The sequence below is a fragment of the Sturnus vulgaris genome, chromosome 2 (assembly GCF_052056855.1).
Source record: "Sturnus vulgaris isolate bStuVul1 chromosome 2, bStuVul1.hap1, whole genome shotgun sequence".
Classification (NCBI taxonomy): domain Eukaryota; kingdom Metazoa; phylum Chordata; class Aves; order Passeriformes; family Sturnidae; genus Sturnus; species Sturnus vulgaris.
The window spans coordinates 62,773,930-62,788,566 of NC_142244.1; the positions used below are offsets into that span (position 1 = coordinate 62,773,930).

General features: G+C 44.6%; 1 protein-coding gene and 1 long non-coding RNA gene across 10 annotated transcripts in view; one reads left to right on the forward strand and one right to left on the reverse strand.

The window, feature by feature from the left end:
• The window catches only part of LOC148224823 (uncharacterized), a 66,717-nt gene extending 58,405 nt beyond the window's left edge, over positions 1–8,312 (reverse strand). For 3 of the 4 annotated variants that reach the window (XR_015801511.1, XR_015801514.1, XR_015801512.1), the window contains exon 1: positions 8,170–8,312. This is a non-coding gene — a long non-coding RNA (uncharacterized LOC148224823). The remainder of the gene's footprint in view (positions 1–8,169) is intronic. The other variant, XR_015801513.1, reaches the window with a different exon arrangement.
• Positions 8,313–9,004: 692 nt separating this feature from the next.
• PCDH17 (protocadherin 17) overlaps positions 9,005–14,637 on the forward strand; it is an 89,600-nt gene continuing 83,967 nt past the window's right edge. The window contains exons 1-2 of one of the 6 annotated variants that reach the window (XM_088159728.1): positions 9,005–9,573; positions 10,834–14,338. In XM_088159728.1, coding sequence (XP_088015854.1) covers positions 11,711–14,338 — 2,628 coding nt within the window. In that variant the 5' untranslated portion in view covers positions 9,005–9,573; positions 10,834–11,710. The remainder of the gene's footprint in view (positions 9,574–10,833; positions 14,339–14,637) is intronic. The other 5 variants (XM_088159727.1, XM_088159726.1, XM_088159724.1 and 2 more) reach the window with 5 other exon arrangements.

Sequence of the window (14,637 nt, forward strand, 5' to 3'; positions counted from 1 at the left end):
ACTACTCTGTGCTGGCAGCCAACTGTCAGTTCAGCTTATCTCAGATGGCCAATGTGTTGAGGGGATGAAGCCAAAGTCCTGCATGGCCTTGAGCAGCAGCTGCCAATGCCCCATCAGGACAGGGACCAGTGGCCCCTCACAGGCTGCTGTCATCACTCTCCAGCTTTTGCTGTGACCTGAAGTCACACTAGCCCATGCCAGGAAGCAAGCCCTCAAGTCTCTCTTATTTTCCTGCACGGTGGGGATAAGAGTATTTGACAATCCTATTTGGTGATTATGCCACTGAAACTAGTATAGAGAGCTCAATTTGGTAGTCAAACAAGGCAAAGCAATCATCTCCTACCCCGTTACCCAGTTGTAGATATACTGGACATACTGGGTAAGAACCTAATTTTGTAATTTCTGAAAGCATATTCCTCATAGGCAGGCCCCTCCCTGGATTCTCTCTTGCCATCAGGAGATGAAAGGGAGTTTCGTACAAATAAATGGCTTGTGTTGCACCTACAGACGTGTCAAACTTTGAAAACCTCATGCTCTAGACAGCCTTGCCTTGCTGCTAATTGGTATGTTTTTCTTTAAAAAGTGAAGATTCTAACCTTTTACTTGACAGATATATGGGCAAAATGCCACACAACATTTTGAAAGCTTATCTATAGCCTGCTGTTTACAAGTCTTGTTTATGTTGGAGCTCACACAGGAGTATACAAATGAAAAGGCTTAGAAGGAACAAAACTGGATGGCTGGTTTCAAATAGATGTGTATGCTGGCAAAGAAAGGTTTTCAGCTACAAAAGTCGAAAGATGTTGCTCCCGTTTAAAAGGCATACAAATGTAACACTTGACTCATTGAAAAAACTTGATTTTTTTTATTATCATAATTTATTCCTGGTTGTGTCTCTGAACTTTTGGGATGGAGAGCAAAGACGATTTCATTACCTGTTTTGAGTTGGTTGTTTTTACTTTAGTTTTGGGGTTTTTTTTCCCCTTCTAATCTTCTGAAATTGCAGCTCAGAGAAAGTAAATGGGATTCCATCTCTCTGAGAGATTTAGCAACAGAATTGTTTACAGAGTTGCAATCAGTCATGTTTAAAGTAGAGCTACTAACAGCATAACTAAATAAGGGAATACTTTGGAAACAAAAGGGTTGCATAACAGGTAAATTTAGCTTGTAGAATCTTTAGTGTCCAATGCATAAGAAATTTCATACACCCTTAGGAGACTTTGAAATTTTGTCAGAGGGAGCCAAATCTAGCTAGAAGAACTAAAATGAAAAAAAAAAAAAAAAAAAAGAAAATAACTAATTTCCAGAAATCTGGCTTAATTCCTTTGTTGTTGTTGTTACTGGTTTTGTTTCCATTATGAACTTTATCTCCTGCAAATTTATACACACATTACTTGGCATTTACAGTTCAAGCTTACTCTCTTCAGGAAACTGGAACTTGATTTCTAGCTGCACTTGGAATTCAAAAGTTTCAAAGATGTATCTTCATCTCACCTGGGGATTAATTGTAAGAATATTGGCCGAGGTGAATTTCTGTGGATGAGGATTACCTGGTACTTTACATTGTGAATTATTCTAGAGTCTTGCTCAATCTTCTGCTTTCGACTAATTCTGGAAGGTGGCAGCATCAGTTCTGAAGACACTGGTCTTCCTTCGCATGAAAATTGCTTATATTTCTGACTGATGTTACAGTTTTCAATCTCTAAGTAGTGGTTTGTGAAAAGAAAGTCATGCATTGAACTTTACACACTTCCTTGGCTACAGCCAGTAAATATTAGCTCTGAAGCAAGTGTAATATAGAAATACTATAAGAGATTTAGTGACAATCTGTATTGAGACTTCAGTGAATCCCAATGTATTAATTACTGTTAATAATATTACTATAATATTATGATATTCTTAGGGACCTTCCTACATAAGAAGCATAAGAAATATCCAGCAGCTCTCTTAGATGCTGTTGGGTCAGTAATTTTTTTTTATATATTGTTTGCTTTAATGAAGAGAAGGAAAATATTTGTTCTATACCAAATCTCACTGAGAATAATTTTAAAGACTACTAGGTAAAGTATTTTTCTTGGAGTCCTTCCAGCACAAGATTTTGCCCTTAAACAGCTCTCATGAAATATACTTATCAAGTCTTTTGTTAGGGTCTCCATTTTCTTTGATTTTCTTGATCTTTCATGTAATCAGATATGTCTAGAAATGTTACTTTAACTACAAAGGCCTATAGTGACAGGACAAGGGGGAATGGCTTTAAAACGAAAGAGAGTAGGTTCAGATTAGGTATTAGGAAAAAAATCTTTACTGTGAGGGTTATGGGGCACTGGTACAGTGGCCCAGAGAACTTGCTGATTCCCATTCCTGGAAGCAGTCAAGGCCAGGCTGAGTGGGATTTTGAATAACCTGATCTAATGAAAGGTGTCTGTCCCCATGGTAGGGGTGTTGGAACTAGATAATTTTAACTCCATTCTAGCCCAAATCATTCTGTGATTCTATGATTTTGGCTTCTCCAACTTTGTCCTCTATCAGTACTTCTATCTGCAAAACGTAAATCATTTAGCCAGATCTTTGAGCTTGATCTGCTTCTACCTTTTCCTTAAAGCAAGCACTATCAGCACTCCCAAGAAAGTTTTAAATCTCAAAGATAAGATTCTACCCAAAACAAAGCTTGATAAAATATCCAAAGTTATACAGAATAGAAAAGGTGCAGGTGAACATCCACTGCCTCATGTTGATGTAAGATGCCAGGTCGTCTTGTCTCTGTGCATGGTCTCAATATGGCCACTCTGCAGGTTTGCAGATTATGCACAATCCACTCCCCAAGCCTAAGAGAATATTTTCTTTCTTTCCACTCTGAGACTTATATAGTAGTTCTGTTCCCTGCTTTTCCTCATTTATTGGAGTTTCTGCTCACTCTTGATTTTGTTTTCTTTCTCCATACCTCTTTCTCCTTTTCTATCCTGCATTTCCATAAATTTCTTTATATGACCATTCCTAAGGAAGGCACGACATTTCCAGCATGCAGCCTAAACCAAAGGGGAACAATACAATGAAAACTTGTCCTGTCATGCCACATAATCTTAAAAAGACATAGAAGACATTAACCATTAACAATAACTGCAATAAAATTAATTCCATCTACTAAACCAACTATTTATTAAAATTTAATTATGTTTCTACATTTCTAAACAAATATTTAAATCGTATTAATGACAGGTCTATGTGCTCTAATCTCTAACAAACTTGTCAAAAATAATTCACAAAACAGATTTTCATCAGTAAAGTACTTTATTATTCAGTGAAGCAAAACATATTGTTGATCTCTATATGATTTGATGTAATATACTGTGCAAACAAAAATTGTCAGGTTTAAGAAAAGTCCATACAATATTTGCTTCAGAGAAGTTTCCAAATGGTTCAGAGAATATCCTTTATTTAAAAATGCAGGTATTTCCTTTTCTTTTTTGCAAGATCTATTGTCTACATTTACAGTATATTCCTATCTCGCTGGTACTGGCAGTGCATGCATTATGTTAACATGCCATGTCATATGACTGTATTAATATGCCATATCCTAACACCAGCACTGGCATCTTGTTATAACTAAATGGCTGAAGTGTTTTATTTTAAAATATTTTCATTTTTTAAAGGAGGCTATGCAAGTAAAAACACCAACCCCCTTGACATCTGAGTGTCTCTGTCTCTTCATCATTCTGTCCAGCAACTCTGTGAGCTACTGGACAATTTCAATCAAATTTGCAAGTGATTTAAAGGTAGTTTTAGTTTAAATTTCATTTCAGTGAGTGGGTATGTATGCAACATAAATTGATACCCTAAGAGAAGTAAAGGTAGCTGTTGTACCTTTCCAGGCAGCTGCTGCCTGGCCCAGCAGCATGTCCCTCTCAGCCAGCCACTCATAGCTGCAGGGCAACCATCAGACACAGGAGGAATCTGGTAGTAGGGGCAGAGGGAAGATTAAAAGACACACCTGTAGGAAACCAGTTTTCAGTATTTCAATTGCTCTTAAAGAAATTGCTTTTTAAAAAAAACTCATTAAGAAAACTTCTTAGTCTGTTTGAAACACGCTGGGTTTCATCTCAGTGTGCCCTCTTCTCACTGTAATAAAAAAGCAAAAAATGTTTCTGTATATTGTACTAAATAATTATTAAATAATGTGGCTGAAAAGAGGGCTAAGAAAACAGATCCTAAGACCTTACGTCTGGCCTAAAACTCACCCTTTCTGTAAGCCCAGTAAATGTTTGTGGGTGGTTGTTCGTTTCCAAAATGACACAGGTACAGCTGTAACCATTATATTCCCAGCTACACAGAAGCCATAGGTATCAACTCTTTCAGTAAGAATTTCCGACTTTGTCTACTCACGAATTCCGTTTGCCTGAAGCTTTTTAAATAGCCCTGTGCCCTGCTTCAGCGGCCTTTTCCTACTCCTCTTTCTTCTTGGGTCCTATCCTCCCATTAGCCCACTAACATCATTTGCAGACACTTACCCTCTTGCCTTTACCTACTGCCCTGTTATTTTGTATTCCCTTTTTCAGCAATTCTCTCTTCTACATGTCTTGCTGGTGTGACCTCACAATTAAATTGACATAGAATTGCTTACATACAGAGCAACAAAAGGGGTTTCATCTGTTGTTCTGTTATAACTTTGAAACAATACTAACAAACAGAAAGAATGTCCTTTTAGTCGATGCAAGTTGTACTACTTTACTACTATGGGATGAATCAAATCAGTGGAACGGTTTTTATCGATTTCATTGTGTTTCTGGACATTACTTCTCTTACATTTCTCTAGATCACTATTTTTAATTGTTATTTTAATCCATTTTATACTACTGCTATGAAAAATAAATCTTGCCACACCACAATTTGTTGATCATCGTTTTAGTCTTTTTAAAAGAGAAAGAGATTTTATACTTTTTAATCCTCAGACATAGTAACTGATCTTAATGCCAGCTTATTTTTAAGTTCATTTACCTCATTTTAAGATTCTGTAAGAACGCTTGATGACTACCATTTAGTTAGATGTTTTCTGCTCTTTAAGAATATCACCACTGACACTTTATACACGCCCACATCTCATCTTTGTTACTAAAAAAAAGTTGACCTGAGGAAATGCCTTCATTTGCTATGAGTATTAGAGAGCAGAAATATAATTTTTCTGCAGTACATTTTGTTTTATAGCTATGACTAAATAATAGGCCGGAGAGTTTTGTCATGGCTTCTTCACACAGGTAAAGCACATGTTTGTTTATTAACAGGTAATTAATTGTCCTATATATGGATTCTTTGTTCCTCAAATTTGCTCCAAGGCCTTTCGAGTTTTACTTCTTTTTATTGTTCTCGAGCTGATTGGATTTGGGCTTTCCCAATGATACATTTTAGGCTCAAATAACTTAAATACTGAACCTTGACATTTAACTACATTGATCTTTTCCTTGCCTCCCTCTTTTCTTTTAGTTTTTTAGAGATTATTTGTTCTGAGACTTCTGTGCTATGCTTAAGCATCCTCCACACAAACACAACAGCTTTTCAACACTTCTGACTGAGGGTATTTCTTATTTATTTCCTTTTTTATTTTTTGAAAGAAGAAAGGTTTACCTGTCTTTGCTAAAGACAGAATAATGAAGTGCTAGATTTCATCATGAACACTTCACCAAAAAAAAGGCTAAATACTGTTGTGTTATGTTTTCAATAAATCAATTTAAAAATGTTTGGAGTTGTGTCCTGTTACTACTTGTTATTTTGGTTAACATCAAACTATAGCTTCCAATAAACAAACACTTGTAATATTGAAAAGTAGCGGAAAAGTAGCATTTCAAACTCCATATATAGTTAATTGTTAGGGTTATTGTATTTGACTTTGCTCCTCTGTTGAGCTTCTCCTATATTTATTGAGCAAATCTTCTATATGTGTATTTCTATAATTAAGGATTTGTGTATTTTCTATGTATTAGCCTCTCCACAGTCCAGCTTTCTCTCCAAGCTGTCAATAAGCACTTTTTTGTTTTGTTTTCTTTTTGTTTTTTCAGCAATAAATACAAACTATATATTCAACATATGGTGACATGGCACAACATACAGGTATTATTTGCATTCATTTGCATTACCATCATACATTTCATTTCCAACTCTTCTTTTTGAAAAATGCAACAATTCCTGATGAATGAATATGAAATTATGATGCCAGTATAAGCTATCAAATATGTAGTGTGTGCTAAAAAATGGCAAAAAAATATTAGATACACTATAAAATCATAGAACTAATAAAATAATCATTACTTGCATAGGTGGATCGAAATCAATAAATGCCATATTGTTGTTATAAACTATCTGATGCAACAAACATCAGCCCGTCAAAGGCATATATTTTTTAATATAGGCACGATTTTTTAATGTGTATTTTTTCCAGTTAGGCATCTAAATCTCTATTGGGTTTAAGAGCCACAATTTGTAAAGATGCCAAGATGGCATGATTTCCAAGAAATCATTAGAAATAATTAATAATCAGCCATACCTGAGAATGAGTATTAAAATGCAGCTCTGCTGAACTTAACACCACAAAACCAAAGTGACTTGCAGAGCAAGAAGTTTCATTTATCATTATCACCTGGAACTCAGTCACAGGTTTGAAGACCTAGTGCTAGTGTTTCAGATTTTACTTTTCCTCTAAGTATTCCATGCATGTCGTTGGTATCAATGGATTCTTGTAAGCTGCAAGATGTTTGATAAAAAAAGACAGATTTTACAAGCAAAGACTCCAGTTACTTGTATAAAGGGTTATATAGTTTTTCCCTTAATTCAGAGTCCTGAGTACTTGTTTTACAAACTGCAGCATGCCCTCAAATCTATTGAATTCATTGTGCAGTCAGAGTATTTATTGTGCAATGCTGAGTCATATAAAAAAAAGTACTCGCTAGGCTGGAGGGAAAAAAAAGGTGATGAAGACACTAGCCACCTCCTCCTCCTCCTAGGAAAAAAAAAAAAAAAAAGAAAAAAAAAGTAAAATTCATCCTAGGTTTCAAGGCTGTTTTTTAAACTAAACATTAGAAGCACTGTCAGAAATATGTAACATATTATATGCCACCGTAACACAAACTACTTCTTTTTTTTTTATTCCTGCTGGTGCTTTCATGCTGACAGGAAACTAGTATTACCCTATGTGGACACACTTAGGCACAGTGTATAGCCCAAAATATGTATGTGTGTGTGTATATATACATATATATATATATATACACACACACAAACAGACACACACACACGCCCCGCAGGATGCACGCACACGGGATATACCCCAAATGCAGAAGTATCTCTGGCACGCTAGAGGGAGCCATTACATAATTGCAATGACCCTTTTCCCCCCTCAATTAGCAGAACTGGCGTGGAAAAATCTCTGGATATCCTGAGACATCCTGAAGGTTTGGCATAAACTTCAGAATAAGGAGAGGAAGGCAGAGGACTCAAGTTGCAGTCAAACGAGGTCTCCTGATAGCTCAGGGGCTTACGCTGATGTTTGTTCCACTTTTAATACTGTGCTGTTTTTATAGGGAACTTCTCCAAATACGTGACTTAGCCGAATACGCCAAATTCCCTCAGCCAATCTGAAGCTCTCATGCAGAAAGCAAAGCCCATTTTGTAAACATATCCTTTATTTCATCTGTCCGTCGCTCTCACACAGAAAGTTGGCTCGGCTGAGAGTAGTGGTTTTCTGCTGCCACTAATTCATGTATAGTTTGTTTATACACTGAATTTTAACACGGCATTAGTTCTATAACGGCTACCAGCAGACTCGCTCGGGATGGCAAACTATCCGTTTCACAGCTACAAAGAGGTCCTCAGGACGGGAAGATGGGTCTGGAAAGAACACTCATTTGAATTTATAAATCTGCAAGACTTTTTCCAAGTCAAATTATATTTATGAACATCATAACTCAGGACTGAAGGTTATCCTATTGAGTAAGACAAACGAGCAGCTGCCTTAACTGACTCCTTTAAGAGACGCTCCAAAAATAATTCAGGAGCGTCTTATAAGTGCTTTGGACTTTATTACCTTCTTCTTCTTTTTTTATTTTTTTTCTTTATACATATTTTTTTCCTGTTTTTTTTTTCTTTTTCTTTTTCTTTTCCCCCTAAACGATTCTTGCTACTTACACGCTCGTCACAAATGGCAGCTTCATTTCCGTACGCACGGGTCGGGAGCGGCCCTCCGGCAATCCGAGCACGCACCTTTCCAGCCTCAGTCCTCCCCCCGCCGGGAGCCTCCCTTGCGCGCCGGGGGCGGGGGCGGGCGCTGCTGTGGACCCCGGCCCCTCACGGCGTGGCTGCCACCTCCGCCCCGCTCCCCGCGGGCAGGGGATGCGCTCCTGCCCTCGGGAGCTGCCCTTCGGGGAGGGCGAGACCCGCTCAGGGCGGCTCCCACAGAGCCGGGGCGGAGGTGGCGGGGGGTGTCCGTCCCCCCATCAACAGCGCCCTTCTCTCGCCGCGCATCCCCGGGCCGCGGTCACTCGGGGACCGTGCGGCGGAATCAAGTCCTCGCCCTCGCAGTGCTCTGGGCGAGTTCGGGGGCGTCGCGTCCCCCCTGCTTCCCCACCCGTCAGCGCGGAGGACTTGTTAGCACGCCTTACAGATAAATAAATAAGGGGGGGCGGAGAGGGAGGGGAGAGGGAGCGGTGAGGGAGCGGCGGGGGCCGAGGGCGGCCGGCGGGGGCCAGGGGCGCGGCGCTGCGGTGCGCGAGCGGCCAGACACCGCAACCCGCGCGAGCCGCTCGCGCGCCCCGCGTCCCCCTCCGAGCCGCTCTAATCAATGACACCCAGCGCCCGCCGAGGCCACGCCCCCCGCCGTCTCCCATTGGTCCGGTCGCTCCGGGGCCGGCCGGCGCCGCCGCCGCCGATTGGCTGGCGGGGAATCCGTATCAATGTTTAAGCCGCGGCGTGAGGTGAATAGAGGCAGTCGGCGAGCGGCGCTGGGCGAGCGCGGCGCGGCGCGGCGGCCCCGCGAGTGCTGCAGTGAGGGAGGCGAGGAGGGGGGGGAGAGAGGGAGAGAGAGCGAGCGAGGCAGAGCGCGGCTCCAACTGTTGAATTTTCACTGAATTCTCCACTTACCTGCGGGCGGCTGGTGAAATGGATCTGGTTTATCGGGGATCGGCGTTCGCTCTGCGTGCTGCCTGGCTAAGACTGGCGACCGTCTGTTTGCAAGGGGCCACCCATCAATGAGGCAGAGAAGAATATTTGCTTTTTCTTCTTTTGCATTTGAAAGCCTCCCTGCCATACGTTGCAGAATTAACTGTGTACTTTGGGTCCGGACTCAAATAAAGGAGAAAAAAACAGTGCAGAACTGAGACTCGGAACTATATCTGTGAGCTATGTATTGGAAACCTATGTTTTTATTGCCTTTTTTTTTTTTCTTTTAATGTGAAAGATCTCTGATTTATTTCACACATAACACTGAGGAAAGGTGGTTAAAAACACTCAGCAAAGCAGGAGACAGACGCGCCTCTGTGCCAGTGAGTGGATAACAGCCTTGTTTTCCTGATCCTCAGTCTCCTGGAGAAAGAGGTATAGTAAAAGTGTAGCTGGATCCGACACCCCCACCTTATCTTTTTTTTTTTTTCCTTCTTTCTTCCCTCCTCCCTCTCCAAAATATAAATCTGATTAATTTTTTTCCTGTCTATAGAGTGAGTCAGAGAAGCGTTAGGAAGAAGCTGCAACTAATGTCTGTGAAGGGAGGAACATGAGGCGATAGTGAATGTGATTTGTTCCGCTGGATCTGACTCATCCAAGCAGATTGAAACACCTGCATTTCTGGATTTACCATTCATTTATTTCAGGTTGTTAAAAGAACCTGAAATAAAATTTAGCTACCCTTCCCCAATATTTACCTATACACCGTATCGCTAGGAAAGGTGTATATCGCAGGGGGGAACGCATCTGGCGTAGCTGCTGCTCTTATCCCCTGTACCAAGATGCTCAGAGAGACTGTTAAAGCTTTGAAAGGACTGCAAAAAATGCATCACACTGATCGCGGAACTGCGTAGGTTTTAATATAAGCGAATTAATCGATTAAAAGATCTCCCACTTTTTTCATGGCCAGGATTGTTTTTCCTCTTCTTCTCTCCTCCCCTAAATGAAGAGGACTAGGCGGCAGTGTCATTGGAAGGAGACGCTGAATAGAAAGAAAAGAGAGGCACTTGATAGCGCAGCCCTGTGAATACAGAGACTGTTTCTCTTTTAGCGAGAGACTAAGAAAGAGAGAGAGTGTGTGTGTGTGTGGTGTGTGTGTGTGTGGTGGCTTTTCTTTCTCCCCCCTCCCTCCCACCCCCTCTCTTGCTCTCTTTTTTTTTTTTTTTTTTTTTAATCTATGCGTCCAGCCATGGGTTGCCTGTTGCTTTCCTCTCGGCTGGAGAGAAAAGCAAACTGGAATTAAACTGCATCGAGAAAAGTGCAGCTCCTCAGACACGCATACGCACACACGCATAGATACACGGAGAGAAAGGATGTGGTGGTGGCGGCGGCTACTGGCCTGTCTTAAAGAAACCTAAGTGTGCTGCTGATTGAGCACGGTCTGAGCTTTCTCTCCAAATATATATTTACTGCTAGTGATGAAGGTCAACTAGTGGGTTTCTTAATTTTTTCACCCCAAAAGGATGGCTTGGAGGCTGGTAGTAGAGGGAGAGAAAGGAAGCTATAAATCCGAGCACTAGTTTTTTGCTGGGGGGGGGGGGGGTGGTTTGTGTTTTGTTTTTTTTTTTTTTTAATGTGTTTTGTTTTCCCCTCTTGCCCTGCAATCCTCATTCCCTCTCCCTCTGATTCGGGAAGGAAACAGTGACCCAGGGTGTACGAGACAGAGAGGGGGGAAATACCGACGGCAGCGAGATGCAGCTCTCCGCCGCAAGCAATGCAAGATTAGATCTCTAAATGCAGCAAAACACTCCCTGAAAACCAACAACCCCGCGGTGCAATCAGACATTTCACTGCCGCTCACTGCACACGAAGAGGGCTTCAACAACAAGCTGAGACTTTTTTTTTTTTTTCCCTTCTGTCTTTCTCCTAACCCTCCACTCCATCAGCCGTATCACAAGCGATGAGTAGCAAATAAGCTTTTTTACCTCTGCTACAGACCTGTGTCCACCCCCATGTATATATAAATACACAGATTTTAAAAATATTTCTGATAGTTTTTAGAAAAACTACCACTGCCGCCGTGTTTTTTTTTATTGTTATTATTTTTATTATTCTTTGTATATCTGCGGGGATTCAAGGACCAGGAACACATCACCTGCCCGGAGGAGAAGATCTTTTGCAAATTTTCTGATTTTTGAAACCCTCCTACTGCCGAAGTTGGACAGACGAAGTAACTGCGAGGGGACTGCAAGCACGGCAAGCTCTTGCTGAAACGCTGCCGAAGCTGCTCCCTCCCCTCCCCCGACCCCCCCGATTGCTCCCTCCCTCTGAGCTACATGGTCTATTTGCTGCCTCTCATCCTGTGTCTCTGCAGATGTTTTAGAGCAACAGGTTCAGGAACTTGAAATATAGGGGTGGGGAAAGAGGAGGGGAAAAAAAAAAATCAAAACCAAAAAGGAAGGGAAAAAAGAGCCGTCAGAGGAGGAAGAACAACCCCAGCGCAGGAGGCAAAGAGGACGGGGACAACCCTGGTCGTCACTGCTGCTCCTGCCACCCCCACCCCTGATCGGGGATGTACCTTTCCATTTGTTGCTTCTTCTTCTGCTGGGCTCCCGCCCTGTCGCTGAAGAACCTGAATTACTCGGTGCCGGAGGAGCAGGGAGCGGGCACGGTCATCGGGAACATCGGGCGCGATGCGCGGCTGGCGGCAGGCGCGGCGGGTGGCGGGATGCTGCCCGCGGAGCGTGGCGTTCCCGGTGGCGGCCCCGGAGGCAGCCGCGGCCCCAAGTCCACCTTCCGGGTGTTGGAGAATTCAGCCCCGCACCTCCTGGACGTGGACGGGGAGAGCGGGCTGCTCTACACCAAGCAGCGCATTGATCGTGAGGCGCTGTGCCGGCGCAGCGCCAAGTGCCAGCTGTCCCTCGAGGTGTTCGCCAATGACCAGGAGATCTGCATGATCAAAGTGGAGATTCAGGACCTTAACGACAACGCACCATCATTCCCCTCTGACCAAGTGGACATGGACATCTCCGAAAATGCTGCACCAGGCACCCGCTTCCCCCTCACCAGCGCCCACGACCCAGACGCTGGGGACAATGGTCTGCGCACCTACCTGCTCACTCGTGATGACTACGGCCTCTTCTCCCTCGATGTGAAGTCCCGTGGTGATGGCACAAAGTTTCCAGAGCTGGTCATCCAGAAGCCATTAGACCGTGAGGAGCAGAGTCACCACACCCTGGTGCTGACAGCACTGGATGGCGGGGACCCCCCACGCTCAGGGACAGTGCAGATCAATGTGCGCCTCATTGACTCCAATGATAACAGCCCCATCTTTGAGGCAGCCTCCTATGTGGTAGAGCTGCCAGAGAACGCACCGCTAGGCACAGCAGTCATCGACCTCAATGCCACCGATGCCGATGAGGGGACCAATGGAGAGGTGCTCTACTCCTTCAGTGGCTATGCACCTGAGCGCGTCCGTGACCTGTTTAGCATTGACCCACAAAGCGGCCTCATCCGTGTCAAGGGCAACCTGGACTATGAGGAGAGTGGCCTCATTGAGATTGATGTCCAAGCTCGGGACCTGGGGCCCAATCCCATCCCTGCTCACTGCAAGGTCACTGTCCGCCTCATCGACCGCAATGACAATGCTCCCACCATTGGCTTTGTCTCCGTTCGCCAGGGAGCTCTGAGTGAGGCTGCCCCACCAGGCACTGTCATTGCCCTGGTGCGGGTCACTGACCGTGACTCAGGCAAGAATGGGCAGCTCCAGTGTCGGGTGCTGGGTGGTGGCGGTGGGCCCGGTGCTGTTCCTTTCACCCTGGAGGAGAACTATGACAACTTCTATACTGTGGTCACCGACCGACCCCTGGACCGTGAGGCACAGGACGAGTACAATGTGACCATCGTGGCACGTGATGGGGGCAATCCCTCACTTAACTCCACCAAGTCATTTTCTGTCCGAATCCTTGATGAGAACGACAACCCACCCCGCTTCAGCAAGAATCTTTATGTATTACAGGTGCCTGAGAATAACATCCCTGGAGAGTACCTGGGCTCAGTCTTGGCCCAGGATCCTGACTTGGGCCAAAATGGGACGGTATCTTACTCCATTCTGCCTGGGCATGTGGGAGATGTCTCCATCTACACCTATGTCTCTGTCAACCCCACAAATGGTGCTATTTATGCCCTGAGGAGCTTCAATTATGAGCAGACAAAGCACTTTGAGTTCCGTGTGCTGGCCAAAGACTCGGGTTCACCCCACCGTGAAAGCAATGCCACAGTGCGCGTCACCGTGCTCGACGTCAACGACAACGCACCCCTCATTGTCCTGCCTGCCCTCATCAACGACACTGCTGAGCTGCAGGTGCCACGCAATGCTGGGGTGGGCTACCCCGTGGGCACCGTCCGCGCCCTGGACAGTGACTTTGGGGAAAGTGGGCGCCTCACGTATGAGATTGTGGAAGGCAATGAGGAGCACCTGTTTGAGATGGACCCCACTAGTGGTGAGATACGCACCTTGCACCCCTACTGGGAGGAGCTCAGCCCTGTGGCTGAACTGGTGGTAAAAGTCAGTGACCATGGCAAGCCCAGCCTCTCTGCTGTGGCCAAGCTCATAGTCAGGGCCTTGGCAGGGCCCCTGCCCGAGGCTGGGGAGCCGCAGGTGAATGGCGAGCAGCATCGGCGGCCACACTGGGACTTGTCACTGCCGCTGATTGTGACGCTGAGCACTGTCTCCATCATCTTGCTGGCTGCCATGATCACTATTGCTGTGAAGTGCAAGCGAGAGAACAAGGAGATCCGCACCTATAATTGTCGCATTGCCGAGTATAGCCACCCTCAGCTGGGAGGAGGGGGAGGCAGTGGCGGGGGAGGAGGAGGCAGTGGCAGTGGAGGGGGCAAGGGCAAGAAGAAGAAGATCAGCAAGAATGACATTATGCTGGTGCCCAGTGAGGGCGAGGACAGCCGGGGTCCCCTCAATGTCATGAACGTGGTGAGCAGCCCATCCCTGGCCACCTCACCCATGTACTTTGACTACCAGACCCGCCTGCCCCTCAGCTCTCCCAGGTCTGAGGTGATGTACCTGAAGCCCGCCTCCAACAACCTGACTGTACCCCAGGGACATGTGGGTTGCCACACCAGCTTCACAGGGCAAGGGACTAACGCCAGCGAGGCTCCCCCGAGCCGGATGTCCATAATTCAGGTAGGAGACTTTTAGAATACCCTGGACCTCACTTTAGACACTGGTTTAACTTTCCCTTTTATCTGCAGTGCAATCTGCTGTAAGGTACCCCTGAAGGGACCAACACAAGTCACTTAAGAGAGGCGGACTTAATGAAAGTGGAACCAGACCACACCCAGTGGGTCTGGTTCTGCTGTCACATTGATGTTTCCCATGGGATTAAAAAGAAATTGCTCACTGAAACACAGACAGCTATGGCAGTGCCAAAGAGGTGCATGTGGGTGTGGGCAGGCATTTAGTTCATTTGAGGCATGCTGGGG